The 22051-nt window shown below is 38.4% G+C and overlaps 1 protein-coding gene across 3 annotated transcripts in view; it reads left to right on the top strand.

The window, feature by feature from the left end:
• Positions 1-22051, top strand: part of UGGT1 (UDP-glucose glycoprotein glucosyltransferase 1) — a 41055-nt gene that overhangs the window by 6690 nt on the left and 12314 nt on the right. For 2 of the 3 annotated variants that reach the window (XM_064720767.1, XM_064720768.1), the window contains 25 exons: positions 629-803; positions 2102-2198; positions 2785-2863; positions 3060-3160; positions 3943-4042; positions 5138-5198; positions 6804-6895; positions 7538-7688; positions 7928-8047; positions 8811-8896; positions 9325-9460; positions 10359-10490; positions 11800-11964; positions 12156-12276; positions 12975-13073; positions 14391-14414; positions 14951-15045; positions 15653-15859; positions 16452-16583; positions 17551-17681; positions 18308-18403; positions 18740-18842; positions 19354-19433; positions 19887-20076; positions 21782-21940. In XM_064720767.1, the coding sequence (XP_064576837.1) occupies positions 629-803; positions 2102-2198; positions 2785-2863; positions 3060-3160; positions 3943-4042; positions 5138-5198; positions 6804-6895; positions 7538-7688; positions 7928-8047; positions 8811-8896; positions 9325-9460; positions 10359-10490; positions 11800-11964; positions 12156-12276; positions 12975-13073; positions 14391-14414; positions 14951-15045; positions 15653-15859; positions 16452-16583; positions 17551-17681; positions 18308-18403; positions 18740-18842; positions 19354-19433; positions 19887-20076; positions 21782-21940 (2932 nt within the window). The remainder of the gene's footprint in view (positions 1-628; positions 804-2101; positions 2199-2784; positions 2864-3059; positions 3161-3942; positions 4043-5137; positions 5199-6803; positions 6896-7537; positions 7689-7927; positions 8048-8810; positions 8897-9324; positions 9461-10358; positions 10491-11799; positions 11965-12155; positions 12277-12974; positions 13074-14390; positions 14415-14950; positions 15046-15652; positions 15860-16451; positions 16584-17550; positions 17682-18307; positions 18404-18739; positions 18843-19353; positions 19434-19886; positions 20077-21781; positions 21941-22051) is intronic. The other variant, XM_064720769.1, reaches the window with a different exon arrangement.

Below are 22051 nucleotides of genomic sequence, written 5' to 3'. Positions count from 1 at the left end.
AAATCCTTACATTTCAGTTTGTTTTCATAATATGAGAACATTTTTGTTTTCAATACGATTTTTGTGATCTTGGTTATTTGGTTATCTTAAGAATAAAGAGTTTTTTGTAAATGTGCAGGCATATGGCATCTATAACTCACATGCTATTCTTCTGACTTACTGGGAATACTTTAAGTATTTGTTGCACTTTGGACAAAATGTAAACAAAGAAGCTGAAAACAGACTTTTCATTCACTTTTTTGTTTGAATACTAAGCCAAGGACCAGGTTGAAATGAATTTGTGCCCTTGGCACATCTGTTCTATCAGCCTTTTTAATTTTTCATACAGAATTTATGAATCACTGTGGGGAGAGAAAGTGAATTGGAAATCTAAGGGAAGTTGTTCATTTTCAAAATTAGGATCATATTCGATTCAAAAGAGCTCTTAGTCACTTGTTTCTTTTCATGTGTTCATTTTGCACAAAGCTTTTGTCAATGTGCACAAAGTGCTGCCAGCCTTGATATAATATGTAGGAATAGCTCAACATATGTATTCAGGAAAATGAATAAATAGGAGAAAAAAGTTCATTTTGCATTGAGTGAGGAAATGCTGTGACTCACACTGTGGCTCTTCACTGTTCCCTCTTAGGCCAAAGCCATTTTTGTTCAAGGGGGACCACAAGTACCCAGCAGCAAACCCTGAAAGCCCTGTGGTCATCCTTTATGCAGAGATTGGCTCAGAGGAGTTCTACAGGCAGCACAGGAGGCTTGTTGCAAAGGCTGAGGCAGGAGAAATCACTTATGTGCTCAGACACTACATTGCTGTGAGTATGTTTGTGCATTGTAACAGGGCTATTTGAAATTGAGGAGCTGGCCTTGCTTTTCAAAAAGAAAACTCACCCAGGTTTGTTCCCTTTAAATTGGCATTTGCCTACTCTCATTGTTAATTTACTTGGAATACTCAAAGTTTTATTTTTTGTTGCATGTAGCTGAGGAATACAGAATATTTTAAATTTTCCTGATTGTTTAAGTAAGATTGTTTGATTTCACAAATCCAGACCTAAATTCCAGATTAATTAGAGACTTCAGTGTAAAAAGAAGTGTTTCTCTACCCATATTAGAGCATGGGAAGTAGTCAGATCTTTCACAATCAGGCCACTTAGTCACTTGATATAAAAAGCAAGGATTAACATTTAGGTACCATTTTCAAAAGAAAGACATTGTTTCTGTAGTAATTTTTTTACAGAACCACTTACCATTTCTAGTGCAGTTTATCCTGGTTTCCATCTTTCTCCACTAAATTGTGCATAGCCACTGGATTAGTGTTTAAAACTACATTTCAGAGGGTATGAAGAGCTGGAGTTCTTTGATTTGTTGCTTGAATATTACTCAGTACTACCAAAACCTGCATTGTAGCAGTCAGGCTTGAATGTGGGGAAAAAAAAAGAGCATCAGCTGGTTAATTTCTAATATTACTTGTACTTTTAATAAAATAAAGTCATGCATTGCATACAATACTTCCCTTTAATAAAAGGAAGTAGTTGTTTGTCAGTGTTGGGAGGAATACATTCAAAATTCAGTGTATTGCACTTTAGATCTTGGTACAGTTATGTGACTCCTATATACTTCAAAATACTTTTAGAAAGTGGTCATGTTTCTCTCATTCAAGGCAGAACTAATTATGCACCACTCTTTTGTCATTATTTTATTCATTGTCATTCTTTGTGGTAGCTCTTCAGTGAATATTTCATTTTTGAGCTTTAAGCTGAAGTTCCTTTCCACCCTCTATCTGATTTGATGATGGGACTCTATCTCCCTCTGCTTTGCTCACACACTGAATCCTGAAAACATTGTTTTGTGTTCCTCTTTGCATTGTGAATTTTGATTTTTTTTGGTTCATAGAGATAATTCTTGCTTGCTGAACTTCAAGAAGTGTGTTGAAAAGAAGTAGGAAATAAAATTATTAGAGTATGCTACTGCAGAGCCACTCACAGTGTTTGTTTCTCTCTACCCATTGTGTCTGAAATCCCAGACTGAGATTCCTCAGCTTTGGGAAGTGGCAGTTTTTCTTTCTTGGATCAAACAAAGATGGCAATATCACACTGTTGGCTTTTCCTTGCAGAATCCCAGCAAGGAGAAGGTCTACCTCTCTGGCTATGGTGTAGAACTGGCTATTAAAAGTACAGAATATAAGGCCAAGGATGATACCCAGGTGAAAGGTGAATTTTTGTTTCAAGTATTTTAATGTGAACATTTAAATTTCGTCAAGGTAATTTTATACTCATTTTGCTACAAATGTCTGAATTGCAGATGTTTTTCTTTCCTTAGCTCTGAAATCCCTTTTGGGAGAATGTTCCTTATGAAACAGATCTTTGCCATGGCACTTCCACATTTGTGCAATCCTGGAGTTGTGGTCATGGACTAGATCTTAGTAATGGCACTACTGATGCAACTCATTTTTTACCAGCTACTCTGCAGGTGTAAAGCAAATTTCTCGACTTTAATTTGCCTTAACCTATCCATCTTCAGAGCAGACTGTGTTCCCTATTCCTCATTTTTGTTTTTTTGTTTTTTAAATTTTTTTTAACTGGGGGAAGACCAAATTCTTAGAATTCTGCACGTTCTCTTTGCTTTTACTGCTTTTATGGAGCAATGATCTCTGTTCTACAAACTCCCATGCACCTGCCAAAACTATTTTGATGCTGTAATCTGTGTCTGTGCTTTTTCTTTACATACACATACAAACCCCAGATTCTCCTGCTTGTTAATGGCTTGGTGCTAGTGCTGTTCTCTGTGTGTTTATAGGCACAGATGTGAATGCTACAGTCATAGATGAAAATGACCCTATTGATGAAGTGCAAGGATTTCTGTTTGGAAAACTAAGGTAAAACACAGTTGGACTTTATCATATCAAAAAACTTTTTGAGAAATGCTGATCTTTTGCTTTATTATTATTTTTTACATGTCTGAGTTTTCTGTATATGCTAGCAGCATTTTTTTTATGTGGTAGTTTCTTAAAATTAGCAGCAGACGTTCTTACAGGAAACCACAGGGATTGTTTGACCCTTGTATCCTTTCAGGCAGCTGTATCCTGACTTGTCAGAAGAGCTGAAAGAGCTCAGAAAACACCTCGTGGAAAGTACCAATGAAATGGCACCTCTGAAAGTGTGGCAGCTCCAAGGTAAGCTGGATAAAGGCTTTCAGTTATGGTCTAAAAAAACTCAATGTAAACATCTTTTCTGGTGTTCTACACTATTGAGGTTGTTAGTGGCTGTGTACAGCTGACAGAGTTTGACTGTAAATTCCTGCATTGTCTCACTTGGAAAGTACTTGGTTTTTAAAGTACCTTTTCCTGTTGAAGTAGCTTTTGGCATTGTTTCATGGGACTTCTGACACGAGGATTGTTTTCTATATTGTGAAATACAGTAAGCTACTTGCTCTTAAACTGACTGCTTGTGTGGTCTGCTGAATGCAGAAAGGAAAGGAATGCAAAGTTTCTTTCCATGATCACACTTCTGATGTGAAATCATGAGATTTCTCAAGACCAGAGGAAAACTGTATTTCAAAATCAGTTACATGCTGCTCTGGCCTCATTCCCTTAAAACATCTATAAAAGCCAATGAAAAACTTTTCATTCTCTCAAAAAGATTAATTCAAAGAGGTGAATGTATGTTGTAGCCATGGGGAATCTACCAATATCAGTGGAAGGGCAGATCCTCCCAGCTCAGCCAAAAAAACAGGGCTGGTCTGGACTCACCTAAACAACCTGAGAGGGTTACTTGCTTCAAGGCAACACATAAAAGTTGAATATAAAGAAAATGAATTTAAAAGTATCTATAGGTGCAGATAAAAAGTGAATTTCCTTAGGTAACATGTAAAAAATTTGCAAGATGAAGTTAAGATGTCTCTGCATTGCCTTGTTTTCAGTTTTGAGTTGTTAACCTCTGTTTTTTCACTTCTAAGATCTGAGTTTTCAAACTGCTGCTCGCATTTTGACTGCTCCTCCTGTGGATGCCCTGATGGTCATGAAAGATCTGAGTCAGAACTTTCCTACAAAGGCCAGGTAATTTTAATTTTGACTCCTAGAAAATTTTATTACTCTCTTTTTCCTGAGCAGGACCTGAGACAAGCAGCATTGGTTGGGTTAACTCTGACTTTCATTTAGCTGGAAGCAAACACTGGGGAATGTTTATGCTGGGAAGTTCTTCAGCCTACTGTTACAAAGAGGATTTCAGGGTGTTTTTCTTGGATGGCAGCTGATGTGGACTGGTAGAAAATTTGCCAGAACTGCCCATGCTGTTTTATTGTGAAATGCATCTAAACCTATTACATGAAGTCATCAAGAATTTATTGGCTGGGTTTTCTGTTTAATGACCTTAACATTTATTTGTTCACAGGGTCCCACTCTTCTTCTGGGGTCCACATTGCCAAACAACCCAGTCAGTCTCATGTCAGAGGCTGATGTGCAATTCCACTGCTTTTTGCACTTTGTCAGTGACTGTCTTTAACATATTCAAATCAGTTTGAAAAACTCAATATGACCTGGCATGGCCAGCCAGTCTAGAGATATATTTCTCTTGAAAAATTCCATTGCCTGGATTGTGAAGATGATATTACAGAACCTTTTTGAGTAGGTGGGAGATATACCTGAGATGAGTGTAAAAATAAACTGATTTCTGATCTTATTTCCCATTACATGAAGTTGTTATTTAGAGCTTCTGAAGGCAGGCATTGCATCTCACTGTGTTTCCAGGCTGATCTGTGGGCTGTACTCACCCACTCTGATGATGCAATCACTGCATCCAAAGTAAGGAAAGGAATGGGAACCCACCATGAGCAGTGAAATCCCCTATTTTCTCTTGTCAGCCTCCATCTTTACATTTTTGGCAGCTGCACACTTTTATTATGGTTAATGTGAAATTAGACACTGAGAGTTGGCATGTGGGTAACATTTTTGTGCTGCTGGATTATAGAGTGTAAGAAAAATGCTCCATCCTACTATTTATGGTGTCACCAAGTACAACTCCTTCTTGCTGCAACCCTTTGTACTGTAAAGTTAATTATATTAATATGAAAGGTACAAAAAATAGATAAGTAAATATCTATCCATTAGATAAAAAGACAGAAGATTCATAGCATGATGTTTTTATTTTTGCAGAGCCATAACAAAAACAGTTGTTTCTTCAGAACTCAGAGCAGAAATTGAAGAGAACCAGAAGGTAATGTGTCCAAAAAGTAACACAGTGCCTTTGCACTCTGGTTTACATGTTGCTCAAGATAATGACCCAGTGTTTTCACACACAGCTTTGTAGTATGCATCTGGGAAGTGATGGAGTGGTGGATTTTCAAACATGGATGAGGAGCATTATTAAACTTTTTTTGCTCAAATAGGAAAATACTACTCTGGTTAGAAATTTATTGCTTGAAAAGCAGCTATATTAAGCATCTTCCTACAGTTTTAACAATGCAGAAGAAAATTAGTTCTCATTATCCAATCTGAGATGATGTTTAGATATCAGTGTACATCAGTGATCACTAGGAAATCACAGAATAAATTCAGAACCTGCTGTGGCTTTAGACTGATTCATTCTATGTGGAGGAAGTGGAGGAAATGTTTTTAATGTTGGTGCTTAGTGAAGGGATAAAATTTACCAGCTAAGTCTTGATGTGCTTTGAAACAGAATCATAAAACTCCCCAGGTCATGAGGGGCCTCTGGAGGTCACTGAGTAGGCTCTGTATTTGCAGAAGTGTTTCAGACAGCTCAGCTGTGTCCTTGGCATTAGCAAAGCACTGAAAAAACCAACAGCCACCTGGGAATTTTGTATAGGCTTTTGTACAGGAATTTGTGCAACTAAAATATGCCAGCTAGTGTGGTCTGGATAGAGACCAAAACAAAAGTTTAAGATAGTAATGAAAAAAGTCAAACAGCAGCATTTGCTGTATGAGCTGCATTGCCCTGTTTGCACATTTCAGTCCTATTTGGCATTATCAGAAAAAAGACATTGTATGTTAAGTACACACATACTGTTTAGAAATCTATTTGGGGAGTCTAGTAGTAAATGCAGAGCTGCTTACAAGTCCCCTGAGGTTCCTGTTCTGAGAGAGAAATGCTTTGTTGTTCAATAGTGATAAAATCAGAGGTGAAGGATGGGGTTTGGCACTTTTGTCCCATGTGGTTCTGGAAGGGACAAAGTACAGGATGTAAGTCATGCTAAAGCTACCTGGTTAGCTTTTTCTGCTGTGTGTTAGATCAGACTCTGATCCACAAGTAAAGCCATGATTTTGTGGATTCATTTTTATTCAGGGGATCCCTGGGCTGCTACATCCAGACCAGGCTATATCCAAGCATGCCCTTCAGAGCTGTTCTTTGCACTACTCCCTTTGTGTGGGTATTATTTGATAGTTAAGTTCACTGCTACTGTTACATTAGAGTTTACCATGTAACTATCCACAGAAAGATACAACTTAACACTCAGCTTTTCTTTGAGAGCCTTACAAATTTAATAAAAAAAGTAAATCTTTTCTGTTCAGAAGCTACTTTCCTGCTCTTGCTACTTCATGTGGTACTTATTATTCATGTACTTGGTACTTCATCTTGGTACTTATTATTATTCCTCTGTTTGCTTTGCTCACAGTGTTCATGATGGTAGTGTTGTAAAATATCCAAATACAATGTTTCTCCTTCAGTGTTCATCGTGCCTCTAAATAGAAATTTGTGACTGGTACTGCAAGACAAGACTTACTGGAAAAAAAACAACATTAAAATTTTTAATGATATTTTCTGTGCAGAGCTCTCTTCTAATGGCTTTCTATTTCTTTTCAGTATTTCAAGGGAACGTTAGGATTGCAACCAGGAGATTCTGCCCTGTTCATCAATGGACTGCTTATTGATTTAGACACTCAGGATATATTTAGGTAGGAATGTTTTAATTTTCACCATAATTGCATCTTGCTTGTGCATGAATGATAAAGTTATTTAGACAGTTTTGAACCTTCTTCATAGTCTAGACTTGGTTTAATTGTTAAGTACTGTAAAAAGAAAATAATGGTTCCCTGTCTTATTCAAAGTGCATTTCCAACAAAAATTCTAATGTGAAAAGTGGAATACCCTTGAAGATTGGAATGAGAACACCTTTGTGCTGTTCTTTTCACCTGTGCTGTGACTAGCAAGATTTTGTTTTCTCAGCCTGTCAGCATACAGATTTATTCTGAAGACAGCAGAGTGATTCTCAAAGGATAAACCACTGTAAATTTTTCATCTGGAAACCACCCTATACCTTTGTCAAGATGTGTTTCAATACTACATATATGGGTGTGTATATATATGTATAATGGATTAATTATCCTGATTTAACATTGCTTTTCCCAGTTATACAATATTAATTGAATAGATTTAAGTCATCTCAAGTTTCTTAGGACGGTAAGGAATAGGTGATAAATAAGAACTAATGTCTAGACAGACAGACTTGTTTATACCTTTCATCTGTTAACCCTTAGGGTAAGATGAGTTATTTGCTGTGGGGTTAAAATTCAGCCCCATTTTGCTTTTCCTTGCAGCTTGATTGATGTGCTCCGCAATGAAGCCCGAGTTATGGAAGGCCTGCACAGCTTGGGAATTGAGGGAGTTTCCTTACACAATGTCCTGAAGTTGAACATCCAGCCATCAGATTCTGACTATGCTGTGGACATCAGAAGCCCTGCCATTTCAGTGAGTTTGGTTTTTGATAGAAATACTTGATTTGCTGTTGGGCAATGCATTCTTAAACTGTCAGGAGAGCTTTTGTTCTTGTCTCACAATCAGCTCTGAAACTGCAGTGAGGTAAAAAGGATAATAAGGTTATGATTAGCACTTTATTTCTTCAATGTAGTGTCTGATTTGAAAATATGTTAGTCTCAGAGCAGAGCAGGAGGATTGTGAATCATTTAAATGCCTTTACTTTTCCTTAGTGGATCAACAATCTGGAAGTTGATAGTCGATACAATTCCTGGCCTTCCAGTGTGCAGGAACTGCTGCGTCCCACATTCCCTGGTGTCATCAGGCAAATCAGAAAAAACTTCCATAATTTTGTAAGTAATCATCTGACTGGATGAAATGTGCATTTGTTTTGTCAAGAGCAGGAGCATCAGCTTTTGCAGCTTACCTCATGTATACACTGTCACTTAAATAGCTTGACAGAGAGGGTGCTTTTCTAAAAGGTTTTGTTCTCCTAGTATTAGTAAGTTATGGCTGAGATTCAGAGATTCCTGAGCATGATTCTGTGGCATCTGTTGATGCCAGGTGTTGTTTTGTCACCATTGACAAAATTATCATCTGATAAATAACAATTTGGTGTGTTTCAACTTAGTGATAATACCTGAAGTTGGTTAATGAAATCTTAAATATTGTCTTCTTTGCAGAGTTAAGACGAACTTCAGTTGTTTCAGTTAGAAAGCATTCATGCACCAAGCCTTGAACAAATGATCACAGCCCTCAGCTTAGTCCTGCTGTCCTTTTAGTCTGTAGGTAAATTACTTAAATCTGATTAAGAGTTTGGAAATTGTGCACTGTAACTCTTGTCATGTGGCAAAGTGTCTCTGTGCAAAACAAGAACTCTGCTTAGGGATAAACAGGGACTTGAGCCATCTGAAGCTGTGGGAGCTTGGATGTGTTACCTTTTTCTCTGGAGTTTAATACTTTTAGCATAGAAATTTTAAAATTCTAAGACAACAGTTGCATGAATGAAGGGCTCTACATGCAGTCTGAATGGCCCAGTTCTGTCTGGGCTGAGGCAGCAGAGAATATCTTGGCTCTCCAAGGCATGAAAACTTTTCACTTGCTGTTTGTATACAGGTGCTGATAGTGGATCCTACCCATGAGACCACAGCAGAGTTACTGAATGTGGCAGAAATGTTCTTCAGTAACCACATCCCACTGAGGTAATCATAGAATAAGTGATTATTCTATGGTTTTAATGTTTGGGGTTTTTTAAATTAGTTTTTATGCATGTGACTTTTGCCATTGTAAAATTCTCATTGCTAGGACACTGCAGAAATGTTCCATTCCTTGTGTTCAAGGTTTGTGTATATTTTTGGAGTATAACTTCCTCTACTAGCAAAACAGAGTTCTGGCTTTTAACAGTCCAAAAGACATTTAAGGTTTTGGATGGGAGAGAGGTGAAAAGCAAGATTCTGATGGACTCATTACAGATTACATGTCCTAAGTTTGATTCCTGGCTGCTCTGCTCAACATCTTCCCAGGCTATTCTAGAAAAAAACCCTGTGTTTAAGCTGCTGATCACAGCCAGCAGTTGTGTGAAGAGTTGATTCTTTACAGAAATGATGACCTGGGATTTGTGTGATTGCAGGATAGGACTAGTCTTTGTGGTTAACGACTCAGAGGATGTTGATGGACTGCAGGATCCTGGTGTTGCCCTCCTGAGGACATACAATTATGTGGCACAAGAAATGGACAATAATTACGCTTTTCAGACTGTCATGTCTGTAAGTATTAGTTAAAAAGGGGAATTAATGTTTTAATATTTTCCATGTACATAAGATTGTGTTAATGTGTAGCTAATGGAAGGAATTGTTCTTTGGCTGGGGTAATATGCAGAATATCTCCAAATACTGGTGCTACAGAACACACGTCTTTGTAATGTGCTTCTTTAACTCAACTTTAACAAGTGAGACTGGGTTTCATTGTGACACAGATTTCATTGTGACACTTTTGCATGTTTTTCTGATCCTGTCCCTTTGCTCATTCAGTCTCTTGAGTTCTGAACTGCCCCATCCCTTCAATGTTATAATTTGGTTTGAACTGTGTACCTTTGCCATGTTAAAGGACAATACAGGTGCTGGTAAATGAATTCCACCTGTGGTTTGATAGTTGTACAAATTGGCAAGCTGTGACATTAAATTGCTGGTTCCTTCAAGTCAGTTACTTTTATTCTTTTCATTTTGGGTGTGTATTTGTAGCTCAAAGTAAAATCTTGTGCCTTCAAGAGGGAAAGAGTTACCTGCTTTACCTGTGAGGTTGTATTGTTCATAAACATATCCCAAGTACTGAAGGGAAAAAATATCTCCTTGGATATTCTTTATCTGAGGCTTTTTTCCCCAGAGAACTCTCTTCCCTCCTCAATTACCTTTTCTAATTAAAGATGCAAGTTATTATTTAAAGAAGTATATATATCTCAGTGGAATGACTACAAGGTATAACAAGATACTTATAATGGCTACAAGTGCTTAGGAGCTGTTGCAACTGGTAAATATGAATAAAAGTTTTGCAGTCTGGCTGTTAATGCCTTATTATAACTACTGTAATACAGGTGACAGGTCAGTTTACCTTTGGGAAGGACAGAGGCTTTACAGTTGCAGCTGTAAACTTGTATTCCCCTTTCAGATCTATAACAAAGTGAAAACAGGAGACCAGCTGAAGGTGGAACATGTTGTCAGTGTTCTTGAGAAACAGTATCCTTATGTGGAAATCAACAGCGTGCTGGGAATTGATTCTGCCTATGATCAAAACAGAAAGGTAAGAATTCATCAAATAGAGCTTTGTTTTCCACTTCTTTTGCTGCAACAGTTCTGAAAATATAATTACATACAATTTCTTGGTCCAGTTCTCTTACTAACCAGGGAACTATTTTGTTATCACCTTGGGGGATTTCTTGTTATACTTTACTGTTTATGTTCAGCACATAGTACATATAATGGAATATATATTTTAAAAAATCTATATGTAAAGAACTAAGATAGCTTTCTTGTGACTCGTAATTCATGCTTTCATTATGGAATTCAGACTTCAGTAGAGTTCAAAAGTGTTTGCAGAAACATCAAAGTGATGGAATGATTCATGGAAAAACCAAGAGGCTTTACATTGGGAGAGATCAGTGTGGGACTTCTGAATCAGTATTTGAGTACTGAGTGAGATAAAGCCATGACAATGAATTCAAAATGCCTTTTCTATAGCAGGACATTCAACAAATTTCTGCAAATAATTCTTGAAGTGATTTTTAGGTCTAATACTTTTTTGTATGGAGAAAATTAGGGCAAATCACTATTGAACCAGTTATATGTGAGATGAAGCAGATTTTATTTGAGGTTTTATGGGGGGATATTTCTTATTTTTTGTTGTTCTAAAAGAAATGAAAATACTATCTCAAATAGCTCTTAGCACACTTGATGCTGCCTACATCTGCAAATGTAAGGAATGCAGTCAGGGTTACAGAAAATAGGCTCCTGTGCTTATGAGTCTTCCAGTGCAGGATAGTGAAGAGAAAAACATTTTAAGGAAATGAAAATCCATAAAAGTAAGACATGCATTTTTGTATGAGAGGAGAGGCCTCAACCAGAACCTCTAACCAGCAGAACCTAACCTAACTTTAACTTCTAACAGGGTATTTGTCAATGCTGGTGCACTTTTCAGTGGTTACATGAAACAGGGAAATTTGTCTTGACAAAATAACTCCCTGTCTCACCAGTAACTGTTTTCTTACAGGTTTAAGAAACACATTCTTAAAAAAAAAAAAAAAATTCCTTATCCTGTCTTACATTACAGCTACCACTGCTTGCATTGCATTTGCTTCCACAGGCAAAGTGATGTTTCCTGTGGTTCATCTTTTGCCACTACCAGAAAGTGCTCATTGGAATTAATTTACAAAACTAACTTAAAGGAGTATTTTGCACTTCTGTATTGTGAAGGAACTTTTTTTTTGCTTTGAAAGTTTCAAAGATGCATTGTCTGTGTCTAACAGAAGTGGTAAAGGATCTCATGGTGTGTTTAGACTTGTTAGGAACCTTTGTGGCTGATGTGCTAAAGTTGTTTCTGTTCCTGTTTTTAGGCAGCAAGAGCTTACTATGAGCAAACTGGTGTGGGCCCCCTCCCTGTTGTCCTGTTCAATGGGATGCCTTTCCAAAAAGATCAGCTGGATCCTGATGACCTGGAAACTGTGACAATGCACAAAATCCTGGAAACCACGAGCATCTTCCAGCGAGCCGTGTACCTGGTGGGTGCTGAGCTCCTCTGAGGCTTGAGAGAAACCAGATTTGGAAAAGCTGATCCACAAGTCCCTGGCTGCATATTAGACAAGACAGCTTAGCTTTCAGAATTGCTTTCTGCCTTTTTTTTTTTTTTAAGTTATGTAAGGCAATTTTATATGTCAAATAAGAAATAATGCTTCTTTCCTCTTTCCTTCAGGGTGAACTATCTAATGACCAAGATGTGGTTGAGTATATCATGAACCAGCCTAATGTTGTTCCAAGAATTAACTCAAGAATCCTAAGGTCTGACAGAGAGTACCTAGATCTGACAGGAATGAGTAAGGGATGCTTTTAATTGTGTTAAACCTGAAATGTCTGAGTGAAAGACTTGCTGTTCCAGTGGAAAGCTCAGGTGGCAAAGCATTAACAGCACCTGAAGTGACGACCCAGCCCAGGTACAGACAGATGTTTGTGTACAACATTAAATGTCTACTGATTTTCAAGATGGGAATTTGTTTTGTTTTTATACAGACCTTAAGGGGAATATGACTCATGAAGCTGAGAAATTATATAATGCATAAAGCAGCTGTTTGTTTCTTAGTTCTGACCTTCTTTTGAACAGGCTTGACAGTCATCTCTGGAATTAATTCAGATTTAGCAAAATGTTCCCTTGATAAATGAACAACCAATACAGTGACTGCAGTACAATGACATTACTCCTGCCTTTTTTGAGTTGCTTGAAAAATAGTGACAGAGTGAATTTTTCAATCTATATTATTTACATACACTCATGTCCACTAAGTGAGACTTGGGAAATTCTTTCAACTGACTTCTCCCTATCAAATGTACAATGCAGTTATTAATGTGACTTGTGAGACAGCAAAATTCATTTCTCAGCCTATGCATTAGGAGTGAAAATGAGACACAAGCAGTATCACAAGGAGCAAAATGGGACATGTTCTGGTAATATAGTGATTTTATTTTCAGTTTACATGGAATAGTTTCTTTGGCATTTAATGCTTGCTCTCTTCCTCAGATAACCATTTTGTGGACGACTTTGCTCGATTTACCACACTGGAGTCTAAAGATAAGACAGCTGCTGTTGCAAACAGCATGACCTACTTAACAAAGAAAGGTAAATCTGTGGTGGATTCTGAATCCAAGTCTGCTTTTATGTTTGTTTCCAAGCACATGTGCAGATCTTCACACACTCACTGAGCCTTGGCAGGCCTGTGGGTGACAGCATAGTCTGTTAAAGATTTCTTTTTTTAATAAGACATGACATCTACATGGAACAAGAATGTTTCCCTCTTTAAACCCAGTCCAGCCTCTTACTGAATAATAAAGTCTCAGCCAAACTGTTCTTGCTGTTCTGCAAATGTCCCCCAGAAATGCAGCAGTGTAAGCAAGTGACTAGAAAAATATAAAAGAGGTTTTAGTTCTCTATCTCACAATTCAAAATTGCTAGAAGTTGCATGGATCCATAAGAAAATCCCAACTGCCCATTATATAAGACATCACCTAACGTGGTCAGAGCTGTTTTTATTGCTCCAGTGCAGGCACTGCTTTTCCATGGCAGTGCTGTTACAGTTGCACAGAAGTGTTCAAACTTGCCTGTACCTCTCAAGTGTAGGAAATGCATGTATAGATACAATACAGAGCCTGACCAGGTCTAAGCAGACACCATCAGGTGTTTCCTTTGTCCATTTTGGTTAGATTCCAGAAATAAGCTGCTGTCATTTGGTCCAAATCCTCCTGTTCCTGTTCCTGTCTTTACTAGACTGTCCCAAATTTCCATGGTCCTGTCTCCAGTCACTGCCATCCATGTGCACTGCCTGAAATGTTCCCATTGCTCTTCCTGCCTCATGCCTGCTCTTCATTCATGCTCAGTCACTTGGATTTGAACAAGTGGATTTAATTAAATCCACACCTTGGCATGCTTGTTGGAAAGTGCATTAATTTGCAGTTCCATGGCTTGACATTTTTTGGTCACTGCCTCTTCTGCCACTTAGGATATTTAATAGCTGCTATCTGGTTACAGTAATGCTGTACCACATTTATTTTCTGAAGTAATAGAGAAGTTCTGTGTGCTGCTGCCTCAGCACCAGCACTGATACAGCACTGCCATGCTGCTTTTTAAAGAGGGAAGATAACAGCACAGTGGCACAGCAGTGTTTGTAAACAGTTTTCAGAATGATGTCCTCACCCTGTGGTATGAAACTGGTAATATTAATTAAAGCTAGCATGAAAATCAAGCATCCATCTGTCTGAGGGGAAGAACAAGTCAAAGCTTATTGGAATAAAATTAGCACAACTTGTTGCTGTTGGATCTGAACTGTAGTGATTCAGTTATGCCCAGTACAGTGCTGCAGTTTCTAGATACACATTGGGATTACCATCAAGTTATTAATGTGTCTCTCCTTTTCCCCTTTCCTTTCTGCTCTTTGACCAGGAATGTCTTCCAAGGAGATCTATGGTAACTCATGCTTTGGCATTTTTTATATTGTTCTTGGAATTTTCTGGTTCCTTAATGACACTGGATTTAGAACCAGCAGGCAGTGAAGGAAGCTGTTGGAATGCATGTTTGCTCCAGCACTTTTGTCTTTATACAAAACTGATTTTGTAAATTAACAGCTTCAATACAAAGAAGTGATATGTCTGCTGGATTCCAACCCCAGTTGGAATCTCCAAGTTGTTTATGTGTTTCTTTATGATTTGTAATTGAAAAAGTAGCAAACAAACAAAAATACTAAAAGATTCTAGCTTAGAGCAATGCATGCTGTCCCACATGGGTTTTCTGAATGATCTAATAAAGACTAATACACCAATGCTTTTAATTTTGTCTTACCAGGCTTCATAGCTTAGGTTCACCCATAGTAAAATTCGATGGAATTTTACTTTTTTGAAGTCTTTGCATGTATGTCTTTGCAGTTTACCTCCAAATGAGGAAAAAATGAAGCGTTCCTTCCTTTCACTCTCAAATTTCTCTCTTTTTTTTTTTAATAATTGCAGATGATTCCTTTGTTAGACCAGTTACTTTTTGGATTGTTGGTGATTTTGATAAACCTTCAGGGAGGCAGTTGTTGTATGATGCCATTAAACATCAGGTAGGTAATGTGTTCATTGGAATGGGTTAGCAGTGCTGACAAAGCCCTTGGTAGAGGCTTGTAAAACACAAGTTGTGTTTTACACAATCTTCCTGTGGTGTCACCTGGAGAGACTGGTTCTCCCTGCAGGGTCTCTAATTTCCAGCCTCATCTCTTGTAGGGACTGGAACATTGCTGATCTTAAGCTGGGACAGAATACAATAAATGTTCTTTTAAACCCGTGGTGTTAAACTGAAATATCTGTGTTTTGGTTTGGAGATAAACAAAAGCATTGCTCTCTGCTCTGTCCCATTGGTTCTGGAGGATAACTGAACAAAAAAAAGCACAGCTTACAGTGTGGTTTGCCAGACTGAGTGGTGGCCATGGTCCTGGATTTCTTATGTAGCACAGGGTTATCTGGAAGATTGCTGTCACAGTGGTGCCTATACATAAGCTAAATGCTTGATGTTAAATTAGTTAATTCATTATTTAACCTTGTGCTGCTATTTACCCAATTTGGAATCTGATATTCTGGTTAAGAAAAACAAAGCTTTTGCTATAGTGTTTATTATATATTTATTTCATCTGAAATGTTAAACTTTCCCATCACCTGTTTTGTTAAACACAGAAATCCAGCAATAACATTCGAATCAGCATGATTAATAATCCCAGTGAAGAACCCAACAGCCAGAATACCATTGTAGCCAAAGCCATATGGGCAGCTTTGCAGACACAAACCTCAAATAATGCCAAGAACTTCATCACCAAGATGGCAAAAGAAGAAACTGTGAAGGCACTGGAGGCAGGAGCTGACATCTTAGAATTTGCTGTTGGGGTAGGCATGTCTGCTGGTGTTTTCATGGGGAAGGTGCTTTGCTTGTTCCTCAAATTCATTTTTCAGTGTGGTATATTCATATACAGTAGGTGCAGTAACAGAGAAAAGTAACCCTGTTGGGTTTGCTAGTTTGCTTTTTTTTTTTAAATCTCTGAAGGGCTTACCTAAATAGAACAATCCATCTAAACATTAAGTAAATCCTAATACTCATCAGAGCTATGTATCTTGAAAAAGGCAAAAGGAACATGGATGCATGGATCTATTTAAGTGAGTCCGCTGTTTCTTGGGTGGTTGAGAGAATAATGTTCTTTTAAAAGATGGGAAAAAATACAAGTGCATGTTGCAAAGTAGATTTTAAAAAGTTAGGCAGGAAGATTGGAACTGGTCTAAGTAGCTTCACAGCAGAAGTTGGGATAGTGTTTGATGGTGACAAACAAGAATTAGGTTTAAGGCCACAAAGAAAAGGGGGCCAGGCATCAGTTTTAGCAAGATACAAAGATGTTCTTGAATGACAACAAAAAGGTTGCTTTTAAAAAGTGTGCAGAGGTCTAGTTCTCTTCCTATTCCAATGCCAAGTATTCTTTTCTTTTAGGGTATGGATACCAACATTTTCAAAGAAGCCTTTGAATCTCCCAAGGTGGATTTTATTCTGTCCCATGCTGTTTACTGCAGAGATGTTCTGAAGCTGAAGAAGGGGCAGAGGGCTGTGATCAGCAACGGACGGGTGAGATGATAACAGAGAATGAAAGAGACTTTCCATGTGTGAGAAAGAAACACATTTGGGCAGCAGAGTCTGGGTGGGGATCAGACACAGGAGTGCCAGCCTGGTTTAGGTCTCAGGAATCTTTAGGATCACTTCCAGTTTGATTTATTCACACCTGTGTGACCTTTTCTGTTCAATGTGTGCAGTTGTTGGCATTTGGTACAAATTCAGGTCTCTCAATAACAAAGTTCCTTCATGCTGTAGTGAATTGAGTCCAGGGGTAGAAGGGGATGATGAATTTGCAAGATTATGCTGCTTTAGTGTACTGAAAATGCCCTGACCAAGGTGCCTTGGTCTCTTCTACCATCTGTTTTTATTATAGTTGATCTGAAATGAGGTAAATGATGTTACCATAGTATTTCACTGCAAGTAATGAAACACAGCTGTGTACAGCGTCGAGTTTTCCTTTGTCACCTTTTTCTAGTTAGGAACAAACCCATTCAGGTCCCAGTGATTGCTGGGTATTTCAATGGATTAAAAATCTCAGGTGTTGAGTTGTTCTTTCTATTTTTCTCATTAGCAGAATAACAAGACTTATCTAGGTAGCTTTTAGGTTTCTGAAGGCAACAGGAGGGAGATTTGCTGGACTATTAGAATTGGCCTGGCTTTCTGCTGCCCCTTCCACATGTGGTACTTCATGTATAATTTTAATGCCTGACCCAGTGAAAAGTTTAAGTGTGTATTTTATGCCTTAGTCTGGGGCTCTTGGCTCTAGATACCTGAATTTACCTGTTAAATTCTGCTGCCACTGACATTAATACCAGCCTAAATGGTTGGTTTCCACTGAGACTGGACTGGAGTATTTATTTAACACATCTTTGAATTTTGTTTCAGTGTAGCCTTTACTTTGACCACCAAACTCCCAAAAAACTCACTTCCTTTTCAAACCAGGGCACCTAATAATGCTGATTCTGCTATTTTTTGGTAGATTATTGGCCCATTAGAGGATGGGGAGATGTTCAACCAGGATGATTTTCATCTCCTTGAAAATATAATCCTAAAGACATCGGGACAGAAAATCAAATCTCAGATTCAGCAGCTGGGATTTGAAGAAGATCTGTAAGTAAACAGCTGTCACTAGAAATCTCAGTTAATTCAAGAAAAGCTGACAGACCTGTAGGTTGCAGTTTTGCTTCTTGGCAAAAGTGTGATGTACAAATCTATTTTCATTGAACTTTCAAGAGGTTTTACACCTTAAAGATTGAATATATTCTTAAAATACTAGACTGAAAAATTATGGAAATATTGAAAAAGAAAAAGTGCTTGAAAGTAATTATCTTTTATGATAGGACCCTTCCACTTAGAGGATTGCTTCCTAGTGCTCAGAGTTGCAGTGTAAAATGGGAAGAGCAGTGGAACAAGGGTTTGATCTGAATGGCTTTCAGGTCTGAGTGGTTGGTGAAGATCAGGAATGCAGTTTCTGTAACATGGGTGACCCCTAAAATACAGCTGTTCTGTATTTGTTAGACTTAAATCCTTTGGTATACTCAGTAATAAGGCTGCAACCAGTTTAAATTACTGGTGGATTAACCCTTAAATATGTTTCATTCTTCAGACCCTGTGTAGGGAGGTAGTAGGAGTGTTTGGTATCTGGATTCTGTTTGCCTTCTATGCTGCTGCCTGACAGAAATGTGATAACTACAGCCTTTTTTCTTGATATCTGCAAGCCTTTTCCTTCTTTTCAGGGCAAGTGACTTGGTAATGAAAGTGGATGCTCTTCTTTCTGCTCAGCCAAAAGGAGAGGCAAGGATTGAATATCAGTTTTTTGAAGAACGATACAGGTATAGAATTGCTGCACAAGGCTTTTCTGTGTCTTTTAACTTCCCCATTGTTCTATGTTGCATTTAATTAAAAAAAAATCTAAGTAGCAGGAGGAGAGTCCCCAACAGTTTTCAGAAAGATTCCAGAAATTCATTTTATCTCTTCACCTATCTAAATAAACATACATGTATATGTCTATTTTTTTCTCTATTAAGCTTCTGAAGGCGCACAGCATTTAGGAAGTAATTTCAGTTCAGAATGAGATGGATAGCAGTGGGTTGTAATGCATTTCAAGTTTGATACTTTAAAATTGATACTTTATTTGATACTTTAAAATTGTATTTTCTTCTGTTTAGTGCAGTTAAACTGAGACCAAAAGAGGGGGAGACATACTTTGATGTTGTGGCTATTGTTGATCCTGTGACCAGAGATGCTCAAAGACTTGCTCCATTACTTTTGGTACGTAGGCAGGGTTGTGAGAACTTCAAATTCCATCATTTTGGAATGTTTGTTTCCTCTTTGACTGTGTGGTGATCAGTGGCTTTCTAATGGTCTGAATTAGAATGGTCTGAATGGTGTCTGAATTTCACAATGCATTTATCAGTGGAAATACTAATTAAGCTGCACTACACACTAATAAAATCATACTCAGCTATTGTCCAGAAAGCTTTTAGTTTCAGTGTTTTAACAGCTTAGTTTGCAGTAACTCTGTTCTTGAGGAAGGTCCTCAGCATTCCAAAAAGAATATCTGAAATATGAGGAGCAGGTAACTGTGCTTAAAACCACCAATTAAAAAGGGGGGAAGAGGTGGTGAAGCAAACTACAAGGAGGGAGGATTGGGAATGAGCAGATAACATCCACCCTGAGGTCCTGTCTATAAAACAGTGGTCTGTTAAAAAACAGTGGTCTGCTTATAAAATGAGCTCTCCTCATTAGCATTTTAAGGGATCTCTCTTTCTCATTACTTTAGGTTTTGAACCAACTGATAAATATGAACCTGAGAGTGTTTATGAACTGCCAGTCTAAGCTTTCTGACATGCCACTGAAAAGGTAAGCAGTTCCATCATACAGGGTGGGCAGAGAGAGAGAAACCTGTTGGAATGTGCAAGCACAGAAGCATGGTCAGCTGTCCCATGGGAAATCTCAATAACTGCTTTGATCTCATTTGTATAATAGCATCATTTCCCACAGAGAATCTGGGAATTTGTGGATGGCCTGAAGTAATTCTGCTATTTTACAAGTTGGGTGCTTTTAATTTTTTTTTTTTTTGTATTTATATAAAATTAAATAACTTACTAGTTAAGTCTTGCACAGTTTGTTTTGGTCCTTCAAGATAGAAATTCTGACCTGTCCTAAGGTTAACACAACCTGCATTGCTTTGGACAAAGGCTTGGAGATATCAGAGGTCAGAGAGAGCTGATGGCATCTGCAAATACAATGAGAGTGAAATATTAACAAATTTTGGCAGATGAGTTTTCTAACATTTTCTCTCTGAAATTTCAGCTTTTACCGCTATGTTTTGGAGCCAGAGATTTCTTTCACAGCAGAGAATAACTTTGCTCCAGGACCAATTGCCAAGTTTTTGGATATGCCCCAATCTCCATTGTTTACTCTGAATTTAAACACTCCTGAGAGTTGGATGGTGGAGTCTGTTAGAACCCCCTATGACCTTGACAATATCTTCTTAGAGGAGGTAAGAGAAATCATCGTGTTCCTACTGCATTTAAATGGTGCTGCTTTTCCAGGGCTTGTTTTTATTTAATGGGAAAGAAATGCAGAATTTTAAAATGCCAATAAACTTAGAGCTATGGATATTACTGCATTTACAGACCTCTAAATGGTTTCTAGGAGGGGAAGCATAAGCTCCCCACCAGCAGGATTGCTGTCCTCAATTACTTGTGGATGCCTGACACTGTGGGCTTGGAGCAGGTCCTTTCCCTTGCTCCTAGAAGCCACCAAGCTGGTTTTCACTAATTTCACAGTTCTTGTTAACTGGTAAACACTCCTGTGGTCCACAGAAGGATGTGCAGTATCAATGCAGCAGTAAAACCATGCACTCAGCTGCTGTAGGTTCAGGAGCTTGCTGCTGCTTGAGCACACCTTGACTCAGAGTGTTGGACTGTGGGTCTGGGCAGTGCTGCCCAACATTCAGAGGGAGAAAAAGGGAAAATCCCTTATTTATTTACCTTATTGTAAAGGTATTACACATGTGTGTGTACCAAGATTGTTAAATCCTTTACAGAGAGGCCTCTGGAAAAGTGACAATGTTTGCAGCCTTGTGGGCATCACAGATGTGGGTCCCCTTCTCACTGATCACTGCATTATTAGTCTCTATTATTCGCCCCCTCTTGCTTCTGCATCTCTCTGATATTGTTTGGGAATATGATGTGGTTTTGTGGTATATCTGTTATTGCTATTCCTGTACTAGTAATTCACAAATCTAGGAAATTGGGTGTCTGTTTTATGGTTTTGATTTTGGGTTAGTATGTTTTGGTTTAGGAGTTTCTTGGTTTTCATCTCTTAACCTAGCTGTAAAGCCATAAATGAAGCATTAATACTACATTTCAAGCCTCTGATTTCCATGCCTGCCCCACTGATTAATTGAAAACCTGAGAGAGAGGGGGATTAAATGCTTCAGGCATTCCAAGTGCATTCCTGAGCTTCCAAATAAACAGCAGCTTTACTTTTGCAGGTGCACCATTTCCAGTTCCCAGTGTGCAGTCTGTTGGTGCTGTAGCAATTAATGTGTCATTTTGGATGTGCAGTGAGAGGAGATGCTTTGTGGGATTAGACTAACATTCTGCTTATGTACTGTCCTCAGGCTACATCTCAATTTGGCCTGGTAGGGACTGACCCAAGTCTTTTGGGGTTGTGGGTTTCTTTTTTTTTGGTTATTTTTTCTTTTCTCTTTCCTTGGCACTTTTGTTCAGTGTAGAAAAAAAAGGAATGGGTGTGTCCTCACAGTACCTAGTGCACTGTAAGAGTAATGCAGAGCAAAACAAAATGTTTATTTCAGATGGCTGATACTAGGTGAGACCAGCTTTAAACACATTTACAGTCAAAATTCTGGATCCCATCATATACTTTTTATGAGATACCAACTCCATTCTCCAGTAAATGTTAAAAAAATTAATTGTGGAATAGAGCAACAATCCTTCCTTTTTCCTATCTTAACATATGTTGAGATTCAAATACTTTTGATCTGGGCCACTCTTAACAATATTTGTGTGAGGATTATCACTTGAAGGAGCTGAGCTCTGAGGTTTTCTAGGTATTTGTCTGACAATAAAATTACTCTGGTGAAATTTGGTTTTTTTAAAATGACTATAGCTGTTCTAGAGGATAAAAGCTGGCACTTTAGAGCTCTGGCTGCAGTCAGCAGTGTCTGCTCCTTTCAGGTGGAGAGTGTTGTAGCTGCAGAGTATGAGCTGGAGTACCTGCTGCTGGAGGGCCACTGCTATGACATTACAACTGGGCAGCCACCTCGGGGACTGCAGTTCACCCTGGGCACCTCCAGCAGCCCTGTCATCGTGGACACCATTGTCATGGCCAACCTGGTGAGTGTTCTCCTGGAATGGCACAGCCAGCACAGCCCTGCCTCCCACCCCTGGGCGTTTCCTAGCCTGGCCTCTGGGTTTGGGCTGTAACTTGCACTCCACAGCTGATGC

This window comes from Zonotrichia leucophrys, chromosome 9, assembly GCF_028769735.1.
Source record: "Zonotrichia leucophrys gambelii isolate GWCS_2022_RI chromosome 9, RI_Zleu_2.0, whole genome shotgun sequence".
Classification (NCBI taxonomy): Eukaryota; Metazoa; Chordata; class Aves; order Passeriformes; family Passerellidae; genus Zonotrichia; species Zonotrichia leucophrys.
The sequence above is the reverse complement of the archived record's forward strand: the minus strand, read 5'-3'. Positions and strand labels throughout refer to the sequence as shown.